Below are 26,434 nucleotides of genomic sequence, written 5' to 3' on the forward strand. Positions count from 1 at the left end.
AAGACTCTTCGGAGATAGGTACTCCAGATTAACATAAAAAAATGCAAACCAGCGTGTGTTATGTCAGCTTTAAAGTTGAGTACTGTAAATAAATCTGTACTGTATAAATCTCTAAAACTAAAGGTGACTTGATTATTTGTTGTAGGCCTGTCCCTACTCACCTGTCCTAAATCTGTTAAACTGTGTCAAGCTCAGTGTGTATGTGGATATAAATATTCTGCAGTACTCTTTTATTCAGTGTTTAAGCTGTTTGAACAAAACAAATCAAATCAAAAATGGATGAGACAATTAGAACTATATTGAGGAATCATTAGCCTAGCCAGTGTACGTACAGTTGTGAAAGAAAACTGTATACGATGCTTTTGATTTAGTTTAAAGAGTTCATGTTCGTGCACTGCAGCTTGTTCTTCATTCTAACACAACAGACACAGAGCCACTATGATAAAGAATACAAAACAAGACCAAACATTTCCCTCTAGATGTTTTTTTCCCTTTTCAAACACATATAAAACATTTTTAATCAAGTGAAATAAAAGCACTTTGTAAAGTGAAAACGAGACATAATCTTCTGCATGTCATTTTATTCCCTTGTGTTATAAATACAGCACACGATGCAATAAGCAGATACAACAGCACTGTGCGCCCAGGGGCGATACCAGCTCCATACATGAATGCTTATATTATACCCTCTGCATTATTACAGATATTACATCAGAACTCTTGCTCATAGAGGCTGTTATTGTTTTTAAAATATCACTCTTCCCTTTTATTGTCATTTTAGTCTTTATTTCAAAAAAATATGAAGGCAGAGGTAAGAAGAAAGTTACATACAATATCGAGATATTCCAAAGAAAAAATACAGTGGATGACCGAGTGGCTTCGCTAAGGTCGTGTACACCTGTACTAATAAAGCCATGCAATGAAAACTCAACAGATCTGCTGGGTTTGCATGTGCGGGCTATGTACTTTCAAGATGAATAAGCTGAATTCATATGTGTCTGATTTGAATAGGTACTTTTTCAGCACTAGTATAATTTCACATGACATACGTAAAAGAGGATCTTTAGATAACTAGTTGGACAAAAGCTTTGATGTGTGAAGACGTGAGATCCCTTTATATGGGTCAAAATTGTATTATTAAATCAAAATGCAGTTTTCACTCCACCCCAGCAGCTGATTAAAACCCGCGAAACATTCAATAAAGTAAGAAAGGTAACATGGATTACTGATGGACGTGTTAGCCCGGGATGACATCATTGCTGATGTCGTTTCCCAATTCATAAGAAGACATTTCTTAAAAAGCACTTCGTTTTCCATATGCTAGTTACAATCGCTTTATTCAGAAGTTCAATAAAAAATTGCATTGTACAAGTGACCTGTTTTCTAATGATTTCTAATCTAATAGTCAGATCGAGTCAGATAATAAATAAGAAAAGAAATGCAATAAATACTAAATCTAGAATTGATAAGCATGGATAGTGTATGAATATTAGAGTAATAAAGATATTAAATGTGAAAACTACACAAATACCAAATAAAGAAAGCTAACTGTTACTTACATTCAGAATATGTGACATTATTGTACATCAAACTGTGTTAAGGTCCATGTGTCCTTTAATTGTATATTGAACTCAGAGTTTACACTGCCGTCATAATAGAGTTTCATTCATTAGATGCTAGAGACCAACAGAGAGCCAACAAACAAAGCTCAGACAAGAAAGAAGACGCCAGACAAACATTAATTTGATTATATTCACTATTATGGGCCGTAAGGTAGAAATTTGCATAATTTTTCACTGAACGTTAATATCTGCAAGCTTAAAGACGGACACAATGAAGCGCAGGACTTCTGTAAGGCAACATGGCGGCCATTTAGCCGCAGCGCTAACACCAGATAACATCAGCTGTAGCTTTACTGACACATTTCATGCTGTTAGTCGCCAAAGGGGAATTTAATTTGAATATGTTAGCGTCAAAATCACAATCACGTTTGGCTTTAGTGCAGACATATCACCAAAAACAGCATTACTTTTTTTTAGAAAAGTGAAACACTTGGGCAACTATACAGATGATATGTGGTAAGTCCAGATCATTGATTATTCAGACGAATCCAAAATGTTTACACACACACATATACTATATATATTTATGGTACTGTGTATACTCTATTAAAACAAAGAGACATAAAGATGAAATATCTCAGACTACACAAAATTAAAACATGAATGCAAAAGACATAGAAGACAAAAATTTTAAACTAAAATATTATATAAAAGCAAAATAAATTAGATGTACTTTATTTAAAAAAATAATATGTGAACATATAACGCAATTGAAGAAATACTAAAAATCATGTAAACATAAAAAGAACGGTTTCAGATCATAATGAAACATAAAAGGGTTACAGCCTTTAAGACTGAACTTTAGTTTCTTGTCACTGTACTTTGCAGCAATATTACCTGAATATAGCAAGGCATTGTTCAGACAGGCAGCAAAAATCCCACGTTTGGCATACCACACAACTCAGTATCAACAATAAAAACTATTTTACACTCGTTCAGCATGTGATTTGAATTTGGGTTTTGGGGAAACTAGTCTGAATTGTCTGAATGCATTTCATGTAGTTTTACCTCATTTGCTACGCGACGTTTCTGTAACGCCGTACAAGATAGTGCAAGGACGTCCAAACTCTTACTCTCACTCACTTACTCCTCATGTAGTGAACTATGTGATGTCCGTAGTGTTGTCTGATATGACATGAACATAGACTGCTGGCTTCTCTCGGCTGTTGTAAGAATCATTTCTACAGCAAGCAATGCGGACATCGACTACACTGTCTGAACAAACGGATCCAGTTACATCACTTGCAATAACAGTGCGAATAAATATCGGATTTGCGTGCGGCGTGAACAAGGCCCAGATCTGTTGCGTCAACCCTTTACCTGTCCGTATCTGCAGCCTCATTCTACAGATGCTAAGCAAGAAATTTTAGTGCTGTAACTTCCAGCCGGGAAGATTTCAGAATTCAAACGTGTCATGGATTGTAAACTCAGTGAAAGCGTAAACAGTTTTCAGGAAAGACGGTAAGGACGGAATGTTACACGGCGTCTGCGCTGTATGGCAGATGCGCGACTCTGTGTTTGTGTGATGGTTGTTGTGTGTGTGGGGGGGTGACAATGGTTGTGTGTCCTGGAATCAATAACCTGTCTAATACCATCAGGGTAGTGTTGTGTAGCATTGTATAGTCCTCATATCAGTCTATGGTGGATGTGTGTATATGTGTGTGCGTGCGTGTGATAGCAGGGCTAATTCGGCCCCAGGATGCCCGTGACAGAGTTGGGGAAACTGATGCTGGGCGGGGGCATGTTGGGGTTCAGTGGAGATGTGGCACCCGAGCTCTCGTGACCGGCATGGCCCTGTGCGTCTCTACGTCCGCTGTACTGGCCGATGAAGGAGCCGTCCTCATTGAATTGGATGTCGACGCTGTCGCCGTAGTCAGCTAGACTGTCGTTACTGCTGCGCTTGCTCTCGCAGACGGACGGCTGGCTGATGGAGCGCTTCTCCTCATTATCACTGCCAGAGACAAATCAGATGGACATTACAGTCACAGGAGTTTAAAGATTATAAAATGAGTGTGTGATATCAGTAAAGTGCTGTCTTACCTCTCCAAAGATCTGTTTGTGTGTGTGTTTAAGAGAGAAAGAGAGATACAGCATGAAGGGAGAGAAATGTTAGACAGGACAGAAAAAAAAACAGATCTCAAAGTGATGTTAGTGTTTTCAGGTTAATATCACACTGCAAACAGGTTAAGAGATTCCTTGTGAGGCTTTCTATAAAGATTCACTGACTCTGAAACTAAAGAAAAAAACTTCATGCTATCGCTCAATTGAACACAGAGAGTCCTGCTGCTCGCTGGTGTCATATCTCCTGCATATCAATATTAACTATTGTGATATCGACATCAATCCATAATTTAACACACTGTCCTTGATAAGATATATACACATAATGTGGCGTGATCGACTAACCTGTATTCACCAAACGCATCGTCCTTCAAGGGGCGAGCTCCAGACTCAGCTTGTCCTTCCTCTTTATCTTTTACTGTAACACAACCAATTACAGTGACATTGCTTTACTTGAAAACTTATGAATATTTGAAAGACTTAATGCACGCAGGGGGCGGTAATGTGGCCTGAGGATGAAGTGAAATCATACCTCAGATGCAACAAGGTTTTCATTCTTAAAAACACGTTTGTATCTGAAAACCTATCTGTAATGAAGTCTTTTAAAGTTTCATCTTTACCTTTAAAGTTTAAAGTTTAATTTTTAACTTTCTCGCTGTGTGTCACCTGTCTCTTTTAATAAGGTCATTAGCTCTTTCCCTGCCAGCATTTTTAAAATGAGTTGCCAGCCAGGGGCGACATTTTTATGCAGTGTTGTTTTCGTCAACGATGATGATAACAAAATGATTTCATTGACGCACCTTTTTTTATGACGATAACGCGACAATGACTAGCTAAAAATGGCTCTAAGGTGACAAAAACATGACGAGACGCTTTCGAGTTTTCGTTGACGAGACGAGATGGAACGAAAATCATTATAAGTCTGACGTTCACAATGCATGTCATTCCTTCCTATTTTGCATGAAATCTGTCTGTTTTTAGCTTAAAAGTATTTTTAAAAAGTAGATTTCACACAACAACAACACACCTGCTGCTGTGGCGAGTTCGAAGGACCGTGGCAGTGACGCCAATAAACGGAAACGACGAAATGATTTATGGACATACTTTCAGTATAATCCATCAGAAAGAAAAACGGAATGCATATTGGGAGACGACGGTAAATGTGGCCACAAACTAGGTGGGAAGAATACCACCAACCTCAAGCGCACCTGAAGGCTCATCACGCTGATATGTTTTTAAAGGTAACTAACAATTAATTTAGGTTGAGCTTCCAAAGAAGCTCAGGCCGCCCAGTCAAGTACGGGGAAGCTTGTTGACGCTTTGGCCGCTCTGAAGTCTGTGTCACCATGAAATGTTAATGAAAATAAGACGACATTAGAAACATTTTACAATGACAGCTATTATTATTCTATATTATTATTATTATTATGCTACAGCACTGCTATCAGAACTTGTTAAAAATATTATAGATCATCAGCATGCACTTCACAAACTCACCAGAGACACCAACTATACCATCTATTTTATCCCATGCCTCGTTCTTTTGTAACTGGTCCCTATATGAAATAAAGCCTCTCCTCTATTTTTTTGGAACTAATGTTTTGGTAGGAACGAAAGTTTACAACGTATGCTTCTCTGGAGTCAGCCAGCGAAGAACATCTAGGCTATATTCTGATTGGCTGCTGGCGTTTTGCCGCTGCTTGCCGCTGAACCGTGTCATAGCACATTACCATAAAGTTCAGCTTCTTTTAACTTTCTGAATGATGCTCTCGTCGCTCAAAATGTCCAAAAATGCAACACCAATGTATTTGACGCTTCTTGCAGCTGAGAGAAGCCAGCTTCCATTGAAAATGAATTACTTCCGGTAACTTTGGAAGCTCAAGTAGGCAGCTGTCTAAACGTACAGTAAGGGAAAACTTCCGGGTGTTATTAGTTGGTTATGGACAGGAGTGAATTCTTCATCAATTTGGAGTTATGAACGATTTAAATGAGTACACTAAGTCAGATCAAACCATGGTATTTTTTCTTCTGGCCCTCCTGTAAAGTTGGTAAAAAATCACTTATGTCCATCTGGTTAGTCTCAGCCTCAGACGTCACGCCCACAAAATGTTGGCTAAAAGTCTGATGTTTATCATATACTTTCCTGGAAACCCTGTGGGAATGTCGAAGTCGTCTTTTGATTGGTTGAAATAAACCGGATTTCCAGGACACGGGAGTGTTGCAATTAGTTTCGGTCCCTGGAAAACAAAGCTCTGACGTTCCATTGAGGAAGAGAATCAGTCGTGTTCATGTGGATAATAATGACCAGATATCGTGATCAGCTCTAAACATTGCATTCTCAAAAATATGCAAAGTTCGCGGCATAGACTCTCTAAAAGACGTCCAAGAGTTTTGCTTGAGGCAGTTAGTGGAGTCAAAAAGTTCGGGTCTCCTGAATTGCTTGTAGGTGTTACAAAGTTAAGAGATATGCTTCAAACAGATGTTTAACTGGAGCGTCTCATTGGTGTGGCTGTTGATGAAGTGCACAACGTTGTTCTATGGTGAGTAATGTTGTTTATTAGGATGCTATTCGGTTGCGGCTGGTTATTTTAATAACTGACTTGTTGCCAGCCGGCTTGTTATTGTGGGGAGTCCGAAGCGTGACGCTAGACGAAACAAACTGTGACATGTCGTTCAAACAGCTCGTGGGCAGGCTTTGTCCAGAAAAAGCAGCAACAAACACCAGACCATCAGTATTGAAGGTCTGGCTACGCGAGACTATCATTTGGTTCTCACTCTTCAAGATTATATGTCGTGCAGTATAATATGAAATGACCCATGTCTGTCTGTTCATCAGCCGTCTTGTTTTGTTTTTTCTTCTTCCAGTTTAGTTGTCTCCTGATGATACTCATTTGTCCTCTTGATTAATTTGTCTATATTATTAACCCCTGTGTTTAGAATTAATCGTTTGCTGTAGGGTGTTAGTACTTCCCTGTGTTTTGGATTCCTGCTTGTTTTTTGTTCTTTGGATTTTTTTAAAAGTAAACTCTGTTTTGTTGAAAGTTTGCTAATGTGTGGTGGGTCAACTAATACTTATTTGATCAAAAATATATCTAAAGTACAAAGAAGTGCGGCCTGGTTTGTATGTCTGTGTTACCTGAATATTTTCCTCCTTTGCTTCTCTTAATGAAACACAGAATGAGCAGAACCAGAAGAATGAGAACCACAGCCGAGATGAGCCCAATGAACCAGCCTTGAGTTGCGAAACCACTGGCCAGTTCCTCCAGCTCTGAACAGAAACACAAACAGCATATGCATCACATGAGAAATTTAACCAACAGTTTAAAGTCTGAGAATGACCAATGTTGTTGGTTTGTACCTGGTCCTTTGGTCTGAAAATCCCAGTCGTGTGAAGTGTTTCCAGTTCGGATCTGGAGGTGATAGCGTGTGCCTGGCTCCAGACCCTGCAGCTGATAAAACGCCTGTGTGGAGTTCACCAGCTCGGACTCTTCCCAATCACCACCACTCACTGTCATCGTCGTCATCACAAAACCACCATTCATGGGAAGCATTAGAAACTTTCATTAATAATAATAATGGGATCAATTTTACTATTCCCCTCAAAGTTTCAAGTCATTGTAAAATGTATTTTCTAAAACAAAACATTCCTGCAAAGTATTTTCTTTATTACGGCCAGCATCATGAATGTTTTTGATTCAATTCCAATAAAAATCCAGAAGCAGACCAACGAGTGTGAACTCTTTGAGCTATACAGTCACTTCAAGTCAGATGAAGTTATTTTTGTAGTCGTTTATCTGAGATGTTTATATCAGTGGTTACTCCATCAGTCCTGTGAGGTTACCACCGGTTAGACCTCACGCTTAGTTCATAAAGAAGGAGCTCACTTCTTAAATGCAGGCTTTACACAATCACATTCAGTATGTTAATGGCCTAACCTTTATTCAAATAATGGAAGCTGAAGGCAAAGTTTCGATGTCTGTCTCCGGGCACCCAGCTGAGGTTGACTGACGTCTCACCCACAGTCATGTTTATTACAGATGGAGGTTCTGGAGAGGGAAACATACAAATGTTCTGCTGTCGCACTTCATTTACAGGTCCAACTGTAAATCAAAGCTTTAAATCTTTGATATGTAGCGTTACCTCCATCCAGCATGGTGGCGCCCTCTTTTATTATCGGCTCACCGACGCCAGCACTGTTGCGAGCTCTGAGATTAAATAGGTAACGACTCTGCGGATCAAGATTATCCATCGTAAACTCCGTAACAGCTGGCAGATCGATGGATTCCACTTGCCTTGGACTTGAATTTCCATCCACAACTGAGGGGAACAGAACAGAAACCAATCAAAACTAATTAGAAAACAGATCCCTCGTAATATCTGAACAATGATCTTTTAATGGCCAGAGATATTTTGTTTAACTTCACTGTGTTATATCAGTATCCTAGCGATTTATAAGCCAGTGCAATGAATCAGACAATATTTTGGTGTCCTTGAGATTATTGCAGCCACCGACAATTTTAATATTGAGAGAAGCAGTGCTTAAAAATGAGGGATTAAAAATATAAAGATAAGAGACTGTTAAACCTTATTTTTTTGTACATATCTGCATTATTTTGTTACTGTATCAGAAAAATTAACTGAATTATTGCTTAAGCACTAACTGGAAAGTCTTAGCACATAGTGAAAGTGATGATGTCACTTACTCTCTTGGTACTGTAATAGGTAACCTGTGATGACACCGTTGGGTTTGTGTGGAGTTTGCCAGCGTAGGGTGATCTGTGTCCCAGACAAACTCTCGAAGTATAAATCAGAAAGTGGTCCAGGAGCTATACACCAAAAGAGCACACATTCAGTTTATCTGGGAAGACATATCTGTAACTTTAAAACAATAAAAGTGTTGTGCTGCATTGTAGCCGATTTGGTTTAAGTAATTCAGTCATAAGTAAAGAAACGACATGTAAAGTTAATAACAATTGAAGGTTATGAATTTAAAACAGCACTTTAACAGTGTTTAAATTATATCATTGAACAACCTACTAATCGACAAGCAGTCAGGTTTCTAATGCAACCACTCCTCCGAAACGGCACTGCTATCATTCACGGAAGCATTAAGGCTAACTAAGGCAGAATCTAAATCGGTTCCGATTCTGCTAGACCTCTCGGTAGCCTTTGACACAGTCAACCATCAAATTCTACTAGCCACCTTATAGTCGCTAGGGATCATAGGTACCAGTGACAGCTGGTGACTCCTCATCCGAAGGGCGCTAATTCAAAATAAGTGTTCGGAGTATCGTGTGTGGTTCCCTTTTCCAAAATATGTGTCCTGCGTGTCGAGAGATCCTGTGTTCATCACGTGTTTTGTCAAAATAAGTGCCTGCTGCACACGCGTCATAACCGTTTATGATAAAAGAGACGCTCACATTTACAACATACACGCAAGACACTCCCTTAACATTAAACTCTGATTAGGCATGAGATTATGCGAGTATCTGGCAAACGTGAGTGTCTCTTTTATCATAACCCCTTTAGACGCATCTGCAGCAGGCTCAAAGCGGCGAACACATATTTTGAAATGACGAACCACACACATGACGGGCTACAACCATGTTGTGATGAACTTTGCATCAAGCCCCCTCAAAAAAAGAAGTCACCAGTCACCAGTGATAGGTACTCTTCTACCATGGTTTAAATCTAATCTCTGCGATAGATCCTTCAGGGTGTCGTGGAGGGGCACATTGTCCACAGCCCACCAGATGGTCACTGGAATCAGTGCTTGGTCCACTCCTTTTCTCCATCTACACAACATACTTAGGACCTGTCATACAGGTACATGGCATCTCCTACCACTGCTATGCTAATGACACACAAATGTTCTTCTCATTTTACCCCAATGATCCCATCACAGCAGCATGCATTATGGCCTGCTTAGCAGACATCCTGGCTTGGATGAAGAAATGCCACCTCCAGCTGAAACTCGCTAAGAGGAAACTGATTGTATTTCTGGCACAACCAAAGATACAGAATGTCCTATCCCACCTAAGGAAGCAATTTCAGGGAGGGGTATCCAGAGCGCTTAAATGACGCAGTCCAGGCGGCTGTTCTCGGATGCTGCACACCACCTCTTGACGATTTTTCCTGAATGTGTCGATGCCATCCTGTCACCCTCCACGGTGACCTTCCAGTATGGAAAACATTTTGTGCCATAATTAGACAAACAAATCCAGCATGTTGCAAACTAACCAGGCCCCATAAATGTCGTCCATGCGTCCCCCTGGTCGCCTACTGCTCCCATGGAAGGCCTAAGCATCTAAGCATCCCCCTGTCCACGTAAATCCCACGGGCCACCTAAACAATAGACCAGCATCCCTCTTAATGCATACGACTTCCTGTGGGAGGCCTATTCATCCCACCAACAGCCTACATCCCCCCAGCCACTTAAACAATGCCCTGGTGTCCCCCTGGCCACATACGCCTCCTATGGAAGGTTTTTTCATACCCCTGACCACCTAAATCCAACGTGCTGCCTATACCACGCCCAGGCAACCATTGGGATGGTATTACTAATTATGTTAATTTGTAACTTGTATAAGCTATTATTGGGATGATATTACTAATTATGTTTACTTGTAACTTACATAAGCTATTATTGGGATGCTCTTTCAGACTTGGAGTTTCTGTGTTCATTTTGAGTCATAATAACTATTTTAGAGTAATTAGGAGAACCTGCTGGGTACAATAGATTGTTTTTAAATAAATAAATAAAGACATTGTACATAAACCACCTATTTTAAAACGGAATAAGTTGTAGTTGGACAGGGCTATATCTCAGCTCTGGAATGTCCTAGAATGCTATAAATGCCACCACCTCCAAGACTAACCACCCTCTTTCAGAATCCAGAGTTTCAGAAGTATAGAAAGGACCTTGATTTTTTGGCCTAAAAAACCCTAAGCGGCAATGATCTTCCAAAAATAAACACCATAGCAAGAGAATGCTTAGACAGGAGTGGTATTTTTATGGTAAACTTTCTAGGACATTCTAGGAGATATTAGGCAGTTCATGGATGTTGGAATTTTGCTATCAGGGTGGGTGCAAAAGAGTACTGTAAACAATAGAGTACTGTAAAATGCTTTTTACCTGTTATTACGGGTGGGATACCAAAACACCATATTTCATACAGTTGTAACTTATTTGACATGGCTTTGACATTTGACATGTAGGGTGTTGCTGAAAATTACATTATTTGGTCATAATTCATTAACACGATAGTTTAATTGGATTGAACATGCAGTAAAGTGCACAGTCTGACATACTGAATTAATTTACATATGAAACATAAGTAGGCAAAAATTACTTCCAATAACAGCTTATGTAGGCCCTGTCAAATAAGTTATGACTGTGATGCGACCTTTGACCACAGAATCTAAAGCATCCCATCTGCTACCTAAATAAGTTACAGATGGGACTTCCTGTGATTTTGCTGAGTTACAGGAAACACCCACCTGCAACTTAATTGACACTAAACGGAGCTGGCTCTCTTGAAAAACTTTACAGAAAGTTGCATCAAGTGGCCTTTGATGACATACAGAGGGGATGATGTCGAGAGGTGCAAAAAAGTATTTGTTGTTATTTTTCATACACCTCTCTACCTTACATAGACCTCTGTGGTAGTTTGTGCCTGTAAAGGTCTTGTGCCTGTGACCTCTGACTTTGAATTCTAGAGTGTCCTATCTGTCAGCTAAAAATATAGGCTGTTTGTGCTGTTTGGGCTAATTTACCCTTTGCCCACCATTGACGAGTTAATTAAGAGAAAACGATTTCCTGCCAATGATAAGTTTTGATGGCCATATTTTTGCTATTATCCACAAGGTTAAAATCAAAGGGTGACAGGGCTTTTTCGGCAGCCCATCCACGCTTATGGAACCCTTCTTTGTACATTTTATCGGCTCCTTCTGTGGATGTTTTTAAGTTGAGCTTAAAGTCATATTTTTCACCATGGCTTTTAATTTTGGCTAGAGTTGTATAAGCTCCTCTCTTATTGTTTTAATTTTTTTTAAATCAAATGTCTTCCTGGAAAACACTTTGGTCAACGGGAGTGGTTTTAAAGATGGAATACATAGAATTCGCCACTAAATGGCGTCAAACCGGCAATAACAACAAATGACGTTGATTAATGACGCTCTGAAGCAGAGTGGAATTATGGGATTTGTAGTCTTAAACTCAACCGCTGATGGCCATTAATCAGACGCGAACGAGAAATCATGTTGACGGATAAGGTAATTAAGTCATATAAATGTTGCGTTTGATGACATCGTTTTATTTCAATATAAAATGTTATATTTGATGTTTAAAAAGAAATTGTTAGTCATAGATGTTACAGTATGAGTCCAAATTTGTGTGTTAACACAGCACAGAATTAAGTGTTCAAACTTACAATCTAAAATGATTTTTCACATAATGTGTTGACAGTACAAATCTTATTGTGAGGTTATGATGTAAAATTATGATAGACTGTACAGTAACAAACTCTACTCTATTAAGTGTCTTATTGCTGTACAATACTTGATGTGCATTATATCGTCCGCGGGAAGACGCACTAATTACAGTCTACACACTAATCTTTTGATCGATATAATAGCATACGAAGAGTCACGAATCAAAACCACCCCGTCGCGTTAAACACAAGCAAGATCAGCATCTCTGTCTAGTTAAATGTTGTCGTGAAGCTCTCTCTCTCCAGATAATGCAACACCAATATTATTCCTCATTCTTTTTCTCGTCTTGTTCCAAACTCTTCTTGGGTCGTTTGGTTGGCCCGTATGCTTACGGGAGCTGTCTTTGCTGACACAACCAGCGGCAGACGGTAAAGAGTTATCTTAGTCCATTAACAAGCGTGCAGCCCGACAGGCGCTAAGTTAACGCATACTTCCGCATTTGTACACGACACTGTTGTCATGTGCTTTTTACGTCAGTAAAGGCGGTAACAAAGGGTCACGTGGATATTGATGTCATTGACATGAGACTGCACTGCCCCGTGTCAATGTTTTGAATGGCAATATTCTCACGATTTACAAGTAGTTGAAAACATTACAGATATTAATAGTAATCAGTTGGACAAAATATATAACACTGGCCTAGTGGTTTTTGGATATTTTACTGCAAATATCTTACAAATTGCTCCTTTAAATGTGCAATATAGAAATAAAGTTGGTATTGTATTGTATTTTATTGTTTTATGAGTCTACCTCAAATGCAAAAAAGTCATACTTGGGAAGGATGTAGAAAGCTGAAATTTCAGATATTGAATCAAGGGTCCCTGAACTGCTGCTGTGACAAATTTTGAGGCCCTGTGTCCTTTGACCCCTGAGTTATAGACCTTTTGCCTGTTTGCAAACAGAGATGAAGTTTTTTGTGGGCGGAGCCCAACTGGTGGCATCTTTATATATTTATTAGTAAACATCATAATTTAGAACAAACAGGAAGAAGACATAGGCTAAGATATAAGGTAAAAAGAAGTAATAGAAAAATAAAAAAATATGAAAACTTTAATAAATGGTAATATTACTGATATTATGAACTAATTCAAATCTTTAATCTTTCTAAATAAATGATAAACGTAACGTGATAAAAACGCTATAAGAGACACATAGAGGGAACAGAGTTCGACAGAACTCCAGATATCTTCTCTAATTATTTTCTATTCTAATTATTAAAAGATTTTCAGATGATTTCATCACTCCAGTCTGTCCGGTTGAGGGCTTATTGCAACCATAAACACCTACGTTTATCTTCAAATGGTGTCTTCGACGACGGTATACTATAAAAATGAAGGTCATCTATTTTGACATTCCTATTCTGACACTCAACAGCACAACAAGACAGTTTCTAGTGAGTTATATTGTTCGTTTCACTCGTGTCTCATTCATTTCCACTGTTTTTCTGCTACCACATGCGCGCGTGACGTAACTGTGACGTTGACTCGCAAAAGGTCTATATAGCGTCCATTTACCATTTAAAAATATTGTCTGTTCCTCTCTCTTTGGGCCAAGAGGAACTAAGGAACTGAGGAACAGAGGAACTTTGGGTGCTTATAATATGCCCATTCCTTACGGAGCGAACAGAGGGGGGTGGCTAAGAACGATGACGTTGAGGTCGTGCGTCAGTTTGAGATGAAGTTCAGTAATGGCAGCGGAAAAAGACGTGAGAAAAGCTATTCGGTCCATTGTAGCTAAACTGCGGAGTATACAGAAGTGAAAGCCGGAGCAAGAACAATGTTTGCTAAGTTTTGTTGGTCATTCGGACTTGTTGTTTCCGGCCGGTTTCGGCGAATGACATACGTCACGACCAAACGTTAGCAATTGGATATGACAGATTCAGAGTGTCTCTGGGCAGATCCAGTAGTTTTAAACTTCAACAGAGGACCCTCCTTAATGGAAGTAACGCTTTGCAATGGAGCGTGGCCCGACTCTCTGTACAAATGAAATTAATGTACGAGAGTCTGGTTGGACCAGGCTACATTACTACACCACATCCAGAACTTTACATTCAGCAAATGAGCGGCGCCTTGTCTTACCTTCACAAAAGGTCACTAAATCACATACCCTCTCATACACCTTCACTACTCCCTTGTGGTGGATTGATCTTCCTATAGAAGTCCGGTCAGCCACATTTTTTGCAACATTCAATAAACAACTGAAAACTCTTATTTTCCAAAAATATTTGACAAATTGATATTGACTGGAGACACACAAGAAAAAAACTACCACTCTTTCTTTCTCAACAGGTACTGTTTCAGAATAGTAAAAATTTGTAACTTGGTATATGTACTTCTTGTATTATTGCCTTTCTATGACAAATCGCTTGATTGTTTCTTAATCTTTTTTGTAAGTCGCTTTGGATAAAAGCATCTGCTAAATGCCTATATGTAAATTTGCCCCAGTATCACTAACTGATGGTGTTCATACAATGATACACTGAGTAGTACGCAGACATTCACTGAGCTCCCTCTGGTGTGCTGAAGTGATGTGGATCTGAATGCGGTCCCTCGCCTTTGCTGTTGAATGCCGTCACGGTCAGAGTATAGTTTGAGTAATACTGCAAGCCGCTCACAACCTCCTCAACCTTATTTCCATAAACCTTCAGCACCCTTCTCTCCTCATCTCTCTCCTGCCCTCTGTTATTCACAGCGAGCCAACGTTTTTTCAGCCTCCTGTGAAAGTGAGTTCTGGGACCCTTTCTTCTTAGATGGATCTAAGAGAAATAATGCAAATCCTGAAAATCAGCCGATGGAAACAAACAACGATTTATAGACTTAAGATGTGCTGGTGTACCTTGTAGCCCAGTAAGTGTCCTCGCACTGATTCTCTACTGACCGGACTCCATCTTACTCTGACAACGGTTTTGTTTGATGGCAGTTCCTCGATCATTACTCCGGACGGAGCTTCAAGAGGTACTGAAAGAAATCAAAGATTTCACAGTTGTTTTTTACACTAAATTATATGGCCCATAGATTACCTGTAAAATAATCCAAACTTTAATAATTGCACAACCTCAACTTTAGGTGGGACCAAACTTGAAATGTTAGATTATCTTACATATTTTTCCTGATAAATTTCAGCATTATTGTTAGAGATTTGTCACTCTCTGTTATGTGGATTAAAAAAATTAAGGATTGCTCATAGTTGGCACAATTTTACTGTGGAACGCATCAGACAAGCTTTTACAGTACTGTCTCTGCAGATTCACACATGACACTCATACACAGGTTTATTTCCACTAACTCAACCCAATCGTAAATGCTGTCAATGCAAATCCACAACACTTTAAAAGAGGAAGCTTAAAACCACTCAAACAGGGTAAACATGTAGTGATAAACACTCCTAAAGCTAAGATGTCTTTCTGACCAGCAACAAAACCCAGCCTGGATCAGCAGGCAAGTTCATACTGCTCCAGTCTGGTCTTTTAAAAACATGGGGTAAAACCAAGTCAGCAGACTTATGAATCGATGTAGATATTAAAGAACGCACTGTCTTCTCCTGAGTATCCAAGCTTTGCCACCGGCTCCGGGGCTGTGCCTTCGTCATTGAATGCCAGAACTTTAATCTCAAAGGGAATGAAGGTGCCCGTGTCGTTCACTATTAAGGGAGGGCCTGAGACGACGCTATCCTTCCATTCCGGACCACTGCCTGAAGCTTGACGCCAGTAGACCTTGTACTTAAATCCTGGCCCATTGAACTCTCGCCGGTCCAGTTCCTTTCAAAAGCAAGAAAGAAGGACATAAAGTGTAAAAATACTGAAGATGAGACTGAACTGTGTGTCTTTCTTTTATGAGAAAAACAATTATTCTTTCTGTGCTTATCACCTTCCATGTGATGATCATGCTGTTGGGATCTGTAGACACACTTGTCACATTCTCTGGGTTCATGTCGGGTTCTGTACAGAGAAATAAACACTTCTTGTTTGTTTACACATAACTCATGAACTTTACAGATGATCCCAAACCCGCTATATCATAGTCTAAAATTACAAAAATTAGCTTGTACACATTTGGCAAATGTTTGGTAGGGATGCTGATGGTAGGGACGCTGATCTAGGAAACACTCCAATGGGTCGTATTTCAAATAAACTTTATGAGTTGGAGATAGGTTGGACTTATCTGTGCCTTTTATCATATTTTGTTTTCACTCTTTAGTATAAGTTATAAGCCAAGCGCAAGTTGCAGTGATTGATATTGACATTATACAACAAAGACGACCCATGTAGACCTAACATAGATTTTTTTATTTTTTTCCCAAACATGTGTAAGATTAACAGTGCGGGTTTCAAAACACTGATGTGTATAAATGTATAAAAAGCAAAAGAACCTGGCAGACGATGAGTTCATTCCGGTAACACTTTATAAATAACTTTTATAAGTAAGTCATTAAGAAAAATTAATGCAGTTAATGCTTAACTGATCATTAGTTACAATACAATATATTTACATAGCTAAAAATATACCATAGATTTGTATATTGTGTACTATATCAATAAAGAGAGGGCATCCATACGAAGCACATTATTGTGAGTATATTCAGATGATCTTACTGGCAGCGGGGGTGATGTAGGATTCAGATTCAGAACTGGGTTCACTGTTTCCGATCTCATTCACAGCTCTGACCCGAAAATGATACTTGCAGAATGGCTGCAGATGAATCTCAATCTGTTTGATGTCTTGATGAACTCTCTCATATTCCCTCCATGTGCTTGCATCCGTACACTGCTCCTCCTTCATCTCTATAATATATTCTGATGGACAACAGAGAATATAGGTTAGAGACAGCATGCCTACAGTATTTGCTCTATACCGTAATATTACGTAAGAGATAGTCAATGGCCTGCCGTGCATTAAAGGATTTTAAATGCACTCCATTTTACGTCATTAAAATGCTTTAATGCACGGCAGGCCATTGATTGTCCTGCTTTCTCCGTGGTCACATGCCAAGTTATAGACAAAATGACAAGTTAAAAATGATTTTAAAAATTATTTTTATCTTGAAATCTGAAAAAAGACCAACCAAAGCATAGGAGGTTAAACAATTTAATTTCATATCTTTCAGCCAATCAGAATCAAGAATTTCAACAGGCTATGTAATAACTTTGAAATAAACATGCTTTTTGCATTCAATTTTGTGTTCTAAAGTTGGTCAAATAGTCACTGAGTAAAAAGCTGATATAACGTGTCCATCATTTCTAACCTGTTCATGCAAACAGAGTAAGCATCTCAATAGTTTAGTAGTCTGAACACAGATAATAGTTTTCATTAGAATTACCAAAAACAGGGCTGTTGTTTTCATCGCCAGCCATCCAGGTCATAGTAACGCTTCGCTCCCTTTTTTCAGATATCTCCACAGAAAGAGGAGCGCCTGGTTTGTCTGAGGATGGTCAAGTGCAAAGATTGAGTAGATAATATTCTTGAGCTGTGTAAACCTAATTGTTGATCTGTTGAGAGATTTATCCTGCACTGTGATGGAGCCGCTGGCGTCATCTGAATCTAGTTCAGTACTGATCTCACAACTGTATTCTCCTGAATCCTGAATCTGTACATCTGTTACCTTCAGAGAGCCATTTGGATATTCAGTGTACCTGCAGTCATGAAACAAAACAAAAAACACTATAAACCCCATGGCACAGCTCAGCAATTGGCAACAATAATGTTTTGCTTTTTTAGGTTATTACTGTGATGATCTGGAGATTCAAGAAGAGAAACAGTCACAGTCTATAAAGTCAACTAGAGAGTAGCTGATGTAATGCTGATCCACATTAGGGTGGCCATTCGTGCCAGTTCTGCCTGACACATCCCGAACATGTTTTCGGGTTCGTTCTCCGGAAGTCGCGTTGGTCGACCGCATACGTCATCAAGGTTTAATATTTCGGGTTTAATTTCAGAAAAGCAACCATAACATTTCAAGGTAAGAATGAAACTATAATGATTGCATGTCTTAAAAGAAATAAATCTTAATTTTCTAATGTATTTTAACTGAAATGTGAGAACCTCGATGACGTATGCGGTCGAGCAACACGACTTCCGGACAACGAACCCGAAAACATGTTCGGGACGTGTCCGGCGGAACTGGCACGAATGGCCACCCTAATCCACATACAGATAGTTATCCACTGATAAAAGTCATCTAAAATGGCTATTTTTGTCATTATATCTGTCAAAACTAGATGAAACTGTTGTTGTATTTATTTACTTGTCGTCATTAGCAGATGCCGCAATCTTATGTCCGTCCTTCTTCCACTGAATGGTGGGATGTTTTAACTGGTGGTCCACGCTAAATTTGCATTGTAAAACAGCATCATTTCCACGAATGACCCGCAGGTGTTGGGGAGGAGCCACGATTTTTGTTCTGTCTGGAGAAATTAAAACAGGATTCAGTTTACTTCCATCATGTGTAAGTCTGTGTGACAGCAAACATGGAGTTGTGTATTAGAATTCATTGATTTCAATTCAAAGAAAGCAGTCTGAGCTGAATGTGAGCTTGCAGAGGATTTCTGTCTGAAACATTCCCTCGTAAGAAACCAGCATGTCATGAAACCCATCACTATTTACTGTTTCTATCAGTTAGATATTAACAGTGTGGGGTAAAGTTACTTTTAAAAGTAATGCATTACAATATTAAGTTACTCCCCAAAAAAGTAACTAATAGTGTTACTGTTCCCGCTCAGGCGCACAGAGTGCGTAATTCTATGTAAATATGTTCAGTTTAATTTAGTATATTATTTTTTTTTTAAATTGAATTAATTTAACTGAAAAGGAACTTGCCATACTTTTTTTTTTTAAGTACCTCAAATATTAATGTGTACATTTATAAAGTAATACATTTATAAAGTACTCGTTACTTCAGAAAAGTAATATTATTACGTAATGCGCGTTACTTGTAATGCGTTACCCCAACACTGGATATCAATGATCTGAGGTCCTACGGCTGTATGATGTATGTGGGTTTAGTGCCGTCAGATACAATTTCTCTGAACAACAGACATAATATGCATGACAATAGCAATCCTAAATACTTACTTAAGACTTCGAGAACAGCGCTGATGGTTATGTTACTGTCTCTCACTAAACACGTGTAACTGCCACTCTCCTCCTGACTCACATTACTGATCTGAAGATTTCCATTGGCCATCTGAGACATTTTTGCATTGGACACGGCTGGACTAGAGTCGAAAATCTCCCTGCAAACATAATTCAACAAATACATCACTGTTACTGTGGTTTGTCTCTTCCCATTAAAGCCTGCATAATTAAACACAATCATTGTACTGTATTTAAGCACTCACAGTAAATCTGCAGACTGCTCACATAATGATAATCTGATATGCTACTGATGTCCACACACACACACACACACACACACACTGAACACATCACTGAATGTGCATCTCTCACCGGACTCTGTTTTTTGAGGACAGTTAACTTGTACAGAATGTGGGCATGTGTTAAGTAGGAAAATATTATATCCATTCAAGTTTATGCTTTTGGCCGACACTTTGATCAAAGTGATTCAAGCTGTACATTTGTACATCAGTGTCATCAAACCAAAGATCTTTGTGTTGCGAGCACATGCTCTGCCAGTTGAGCTACATGAAGATTATGCAGGATATAGGGCTTATTCGCAAACACCGGAAGTCGCTAACCGCGGCCATCTTGTTGACATGACATCTGTCCTGCCCCTCTAGCCGCACGTAGATTTGAGTCGAGGGGAGCAGTAGCCTAATGCCTTAATCTCGTCTGTATTAAGAGAACATGAGCTTAATTATTGTGGAACCATATCAAATAGACCCAATAGCCTTAAGTAAAGATCCGTCCTCATTGCCAGCCGTAACTTATCTGGATATTTATAACTATATCATTCATACAGTATCCGCATTCCTCATACAAGCACTGAAGGGCCGTTCACATTATAACGATAACTATAACGATTACTATATCATCGTCCACATCACCAAACAATACGTTTATGCTAATTCACTCACGGCACTCGCGCAAATCACTTGCCTTTAATATTGCTTGTAATAAAAACTTTCGCAGATGTCCTCAACACGCTGCGTTTCGCGTAACTCTTAACAGTGAATCTAGTTTGTGTAATCTCTTACCTTTTGATGTCGTTCATTGTATCTGTATTGTTATAGTTTTGGTGTGAGCTCCGCTATTATAAAACGATTTTCAAAACTATATTTTTTATAGTTATCGATCGTTATAATGTGAACGGCCCTTAATTCCCTACCTAGTATCAATGCCAGACCTATTATTATGTTCGTTATTAACACTGATTTAATAACAGTCTCAATTTATGGCAGCTTATTTGAAAGAGCAGTTTCAGCCACTGCTTACAGCTAATCATATGTGATCAAATTATGGGACTTTGCTGTGAGCATATATCCCTAACGTTACCTGTGGTAAAATGATGGGGACAGACTTTGCTGTTGGGAGTCTCTCCTTCGCTGGTTCAACTCCTCTGTCTCCTTCCTTTCATGTTTTCTGACAGTCGGTATCGCATAAAAACTAATTCTGGGGTTCTTTTTGCTGTTGTTAGAACATCCGTGTATTACACCACACACCATCGCGCGGTTTTAAAAAAATTACACCGATAATAACATGCATAATACCCACGCTGCCTCGCTTGTCAATTGACAGACTGACAGTTTTATGTCAACAATATGGCCGCCGCGAACATTGATGACGTAGATCGAATAACCCCTATACTGTCATGGTTAAAAGATCCAACAGCAACCCCAACAGATCATTTAATACATTTTCATAAATATGGATCAATCGTCACCAATAGTAACAGTTGTGACAGTTTCTGCGCTGTTGTCAATAAACTTCGGGTTTGATCTGAAGAAAAGAATCGGCAGAAATCTTCTCTTGTCATTTTACCAAGCAGCTTCTTGAGGTTTCACTCCAAGATGCTATTTAGTTGGAGTTTGCATCTATCATGATCTCTCATTGAATGGATTTCTTCATTATATGTCCAATACATGTTCATTCTTATGTTTCAAAAACATCATTGCTTATATTCATATGTTTGTGCTTACCAGTCAACCTTGGGTCTCGGGGAACCAAACGTTCTACATTTAAGTATGACGGTTGATCCAGTTGTATTCCTGTACACTATTCCATCAGCTGTCAGGATCTGAGGTGGAAGCTCTGACAGAGAAAAAGAGAAGAAAAATCCTTAATACATATATAAATGTCAGCAGTGCACGTGGAGAGAGTAGACTGGAGACAATCAACTTTAATTACAATAATACAAGGACGGGCAGACAGGCATGGCGACATGCAAACACCAAATACGACTGTAAATGACTAAGAACGGACCAAATACTGAAGGGAAACAGGAGAGCTTTAATGAATTGGAGATCATGTTGATCGCTGGGCAGGTGAGGATGATGGAAGACATGAAACGTGAGGGAGCATGAAGGATGATTGGAGGCAAATAGTGAATACATGCACTGTAAAAAAACGCAGCATTTTTGTCAAATAAACATATACTGTATTTTTATGATACTTAAACTAAAAAAAAATAATGATGTAAGCTTATGTATAAATATCATACTATATTGTATATATTTCATTATATTGTAAAATGTGCTTTTACCTGTATAAATGCTATTTGAATTTTAATAACTAGAGACTTAAATTATGGCTGTTAATAACGATATATTCCCTGATGACTATAATATTGTCACAAGTCTGTCCTGTTTCCCTTGTCATGACCTTTATTTTGAAGTCCTGTTATTGTCTGTAGTTCATTAAAGTTATTTTGTTCATTGGTCTGTGTGCTGATTGTCCCCAGTTGTGTCTTGTTCTCCTTGATTATCCTGTGTATTTAATCCCAGTGTTTGCATTGTCTTATGTCGGTTGTTGAATGTGTTATGTTTTGTTCCTGTTTGCCTGTTCTTAGTTTTGGATTATGTTTGTTTCTACCTGCTTGGATTTACTTTTATAATAAATATACTGCACTTGGATCCTTGGCCTCTTCTTCTCTGCCAACCCATCATTACAGAACGACTGACCATAATGAATCCAGCAGCTCTCTTTGACCTTCGCCAAGGTAACCGCTCCATTGAGGATTACGTAGAGGAGTTCCTAACCTGAGCAACCAGGTGGACTTTGGTGAGGTGGCACTTATGGGCATTTCCCCTTTGGATTAGGAGACAATGTACATTACATCATGCCCCATGGCCAGGAAGTGGGGTCTTTCAAGGAGTATGTGGACTTAGCGTTGTTGGTGAGTGGAGGAGGACACATCTCCTAACATTTTTTTTTGGGGGGGGGGCAGTAGACAACAGGCTCAGTGTGGTGGAGAATCAGGACAGTCACGGAGGCCTGTATGTACTGTGTTTACTCTGTCCAGTCCTGTCCTTACCGCGCCAGAACCGGTTCACAAGATGGCTGCCGCCATGTCTGTATCGGTTCCCAGGATGACCACCGCCATGCCTGCACCTGTTTCCAAGATGGCCGCCACCATGCCTGTCTCTTTTCCCAGGATGGCAATCAGAAGAACACAATTCTCTAAGATGGCCGCGACCATATCTGCACTTATTCTCAAGAGGGCCATCTTCATGCCTACGCCTGTTCTCAAGAGGGCCTTCATCATGCCTACCCCAGTTCTCAAGATGGCCGCTGCCATGCCCTTGCCTTTTCCAAGATGGCTGCCACACCGAGCCACTTCACAAGATGGCTGCCACACCATAGCCACTTCACAAGAAATGTGAGTTTTATGCACTTCCTGTCACAGATGAAAAGTTTGAACCTGAGTCCTCAACATTCTCTGTTTCGGCTGAAGGGTCTGAATTCAAGTCCCTTAGCCGGTCTTGACCAAGTTAGCTAAGCTTAAGTTTTTTTAATTTTCTGTCCTGACCAGAAGACCTCTTTCTGAGTTCCCTGAGTTCCCTGTAAAGAACTCTGTCTCTTGTGCTTGAGCATTCAGCACACTGAGGCAGCATTTGTGGAGGCTTCATGTTCTCACTGCTGGAACTTGACCCTTGTGGATCTGCAGAGATGGGTTTCGTATCTCTGGGAACATCACCCCGCCTCTATTGCCGAGCACCTCAAGGTGCATGATGGGCTGACTAGGTATTGGGGAACCCCGTTCTCTTCAAGCAATTGACCCTTGTCAGCACTCACCCCTCACCTCTCATTCCGCGTTGGACACTGTGCAAAGTCAGGGAGGATGAGGAGGGCATTTTACTGGTTGCTCCTTACTGAACCACCAGGGGCTGGTTCCCGGAACTCATGATCCTTGCGACAGCCACCCAGTGAATACCCATGAGGAAGGACCTTCTTTCTTAAGGAGGGGACATTATGGCACCCACGTCCTGATCTGTGGAACCTCCATGTGTGGTCTGTGGATGGGACCTGAAGGTTCTAAGTTATTTACCACAAACGGTATCTACCACTATTGCTGCAGCACGAGCGTCGTCTACGAGACACACTTATACACTAAAATGGAACCTGTTTGTAATTTGGTGCTCTTCTTAATGAGAAAACCCTGTGAGAATGCCCCAGCAGTGCCGTGCTTTTGTATCTTCAGCTTTGGTTGGAGAGGAGGCTGTCCCCCTCCACCATTCAAGTAGATTTTGCTGCGATATCCACTCACCATACTCTGATAAACGCTAGGTTAGTGGGTCCACACGACCTGGTTATTAGGTTTTTAGGGGGTGTGCAATGGTTGAAGGCCAGGGTATACCTTTTTTCTGCATCCGGCTTGTCCGCGCACGCGTCCGCGCAGCTTTCCAAGTATACTCCCCGCGGCTACACGCGGATGGCTACGTTCGACACTATACGCAATACAAATGATTTTTTATTCAAATTATTAGTCTAACATGCTGTCAGGGCGGCACTGATTTGGCGATTTACAGTACAAACATTAGGATAGGTGAAGAAAAGTAACTGATCCACCTGCCAACACAGTTTAGAACAATCAACAAGACAACAAAGAACAGGAATAAAACATTATAGTAACAAACATGCTCCACAGCTTTCTGTTCCTGGAAGAAGTAAAAGTTAAAGAAGAAAAACGATAGTGTGTGTGCAAATGCTGTCAATTTCCTTTGTATAATTTTTTATAGTGGAGTGTCCTGTCTAAATATTTTCACGCGCATGCGCTGTTGTACGCGGACTGTATGCGCACTGTCCGCGCGGTCTCAAATTTTGGGTGGCACGCGGACGTCACTAGTATACTTTCAGCTTAAATCCCTCGCTGCCCCCCTCTATTCCTCCTTGTGATCTGTCCATGGTGCTGAAAGCCTTTCAGGATGTTCCCTTTGAGCCTCTGCAGTCCGCAGGTGTCAAGTTTCTCACAATGAAAACTTTGATTCTCATTGCATTGGTTCCGTTAACCTCCATGCATCAATGATTCGTGTCTTCAGTTTGGACCTGCTGTCTCTTGTGTAACACTAGTAACTAAGTTTCCCACCACTCCTTTAAGAGATCAGGTGGTGAGCCTGCAAGCGCTGCCGTCGAAGGAGGCAGACCCAGCCATGGCTTTTTTATGTCCCGTACGTGCACTGCGTTTGTACGTCAACAGAACAAAGCTTCGGGACCTTAGACCAGCTCTTTGTCTGTTAAGTTGGACAGCAGAAAGGTAAAGCTTATCAGATGCAGGGCATCCCATGCCAGTTTAATCTAAGAGCACACTCTATGAGAAGTGTTGCATCTTCTTGGACATTAGTTTGTGGTTCCTTGCAGACAGACATCTGCAGAGCTGCAGGCTAAGCGATACCAAACACTAGATTCTATAGATTTTGTGTCGAGATGGTTTCCTCTGGTGTTCTCTCCTAAAACCATTGAAACACTCAGCGCCGGCTTGCGTGGCGGCTTGGAATGCCGTACGTGCCAAAATGCTTACAAAAAGTTGGTACTCCTCCACCGCCTTGGCGGCTGATGTTGCTTTGCATCGGCTGTCAGCCTTTCATCAGATGTATTCTCTGTAACCTGTGTTAGGCCTAGGCGTCCATATAGCGTCCCCTATGTGGGGTTCCTATATGTGTATTCTCCGTGGGGTTAATACTACCAACACACATTTTCCCTTAGGTTTTCTTAGTTCACTATCATGGATTAAGGAACAAACAGTGACTGGCCTTTTTGCAGTAAGACCAGGTTCCGCCTTTTCAGACCTAAAGACGGAAAGTTTACGCAGACGCAGGTCAGCTGTAACCCTCTTTCCCAAAGCAAGTCACCACAGTTTGCTGTACCATTGTTGTTATTGGCCGGGCACTAGATGCTCGGCTTTCACAGCAAAAATAGCTGATTTGGTATTGTACCTAACACTTGTGTTATGCTTGCACAGTGACGCCTGTTTCACACATACTCCGTATGCAGTGCGTTTGCGGTACATAATTTTTTACGTAGCCATGTTAACAGGTTAGAGCTTTCACACAGCATACGTATGCGGTCCGTCCTGTCCGTTGCAGATGCGGTGCGGTGCAGCAGTGCTGCGATCGTTTCGGCAGCGAGTCTATTTTTGCTGTATGGCACGCAAGCTGCACGCGCTGATTTAAAGTGATAGCGCATGTTTTGTGGTCAAAATGAACACGGATGTACACAAAAATGCAGTAATTTCACTCTAAATGGATGTAAATAAAGTTTTTCAGTAGTTTTTTCTGTAATCTTATTTGTTTAATCCCAGTATGAAGCAATTAAGACAAAACACTTACCACGAGTTAAAAAATGATATGTATAACATGTTAAATATTCTACCGTGTTTATATACATTGCATATACATAAAGTATGCTATTAATTTGACCATTGTTTAATTATACTAACATAGTCTTTTAGTTTTTATTTGTAAAACAACAGTAACCAAATTTATATTGTCTTATAACAATATCCATAACCATGGAATTTTTAGTTAAACTAAGGTAATACAAATCATAATCAATCTGACAAAAACCGTTTTGTCAACCGTTAAAATTATGGTACTATACAAACTATACAAAATGATCTGTTTGATAGACGGGGAAGCGCACCTGTCAATCAGCGCTATTTTAACAGAGCGAGGCGAGAGACGAACGTGCTCAGTAATATGGAATAATGTGTTGATCTGGAATGATTGTAAGAATACATTTGCTTTAAATATAATGTTTGTCATACAACGTTTTTTCAATTGTTATTGAGCTTATTTAGACTTGTTGCAGTTATAACAGCGTGTTTTACCTCAAGAGTTTGTTTCAGTAATATTGCTGTTTTTCCGGTAA

At 39.9% G+C, this 26,434-nt stretch overlaps 1 protein-coding gene across 1 annotated transcript in view; it reads right to left on the reverse strand.

The window, feature by feature from the left end:
- Positions 1-566: 566 nt before the first annotated feature.
- LOC141369270 (neural cell adhesion molecule L1.1-like) overlaps positions 567-26,434 on the reverse strand; it is a 58,760-nt gene continuing 32,892 nt past the window's right edge. The window contains exons 12-29 of the mRNA XM_073874906.1: positions 21,268-21,379; positions 19,244-19,404; positions 18,417-18,576; positions 17,677-17,805; positions 17,493-17,593; positions 16,768-16,968; positions 16,043-16,113; positions 15,708-15,933; positions 15,012-15,133; positions 14,679-14,931; positions 8,387-8,506; positions 7,824-8,000; positions 7,619-7,729; positions 7,042-7,191; positions 6,820-6,951; positions 4,029-4,101; positions 3,663-3,674; positions 567-3,573 (exon numbers count right to left, since the gene is read on the reverse strand). Coding sequence (XP_073731007.1) covers positions 3,306-3,573; positions 3,663-3,674; positions 4,029-4,101; positions 6,820-6,951; positions 7,042-7,191; positions 7,619-7,729; positions 7,824-8,000; positions 8,387-8,506; positions 14,679-14,931; positions 15,012-15,133; positions 15,708-15,933; positions 16,043-16,113; positions 16,768-16,968; positions 17,493-17,593; positions 17,677-17,805; positions 18,417-18,576; positions 19,244-19,404; positions 21,268-21,379 — 2,579 coding nt within the window. The 3' untranslated portion in view covers positions 567-3,305. The remainder of the gene's footprint in view (positions 3,574-3,662; positions 3,675-4,028; positions 4,102-6,819; positions 6,952-7,041; positions 7,192-7,618; positions 7,730-7,823; positions 8,001-8,386; positions 8,507-14,678; positions 14,932-15,011; positions 15,134-15,707; positions 15,934-16,042; positions 16,114-16,767; positions 16,969-17,492; positions 17,594-17,676; positions 17,806-18,416; positions 18,577-19,243; positions 19,405-21,267; positions 21,380-26,434) is intronic.

This window comes from Misgurnus anguillicaudatus, chromosome 13, assembly GCF_027580225.2.
Source record: "Misgurnus anguillicaudatus chromosome 13, ASM2758022v2, whole genome shotgun sequence".
In the NCBI taxonomy this organism is placed as follows: Eukaryota; Metazoa; Chordata; class Actinopteri; order Cypriniformes; family Cobitidae; genus Misgurnus; species Misgurnus anguillicaudatus.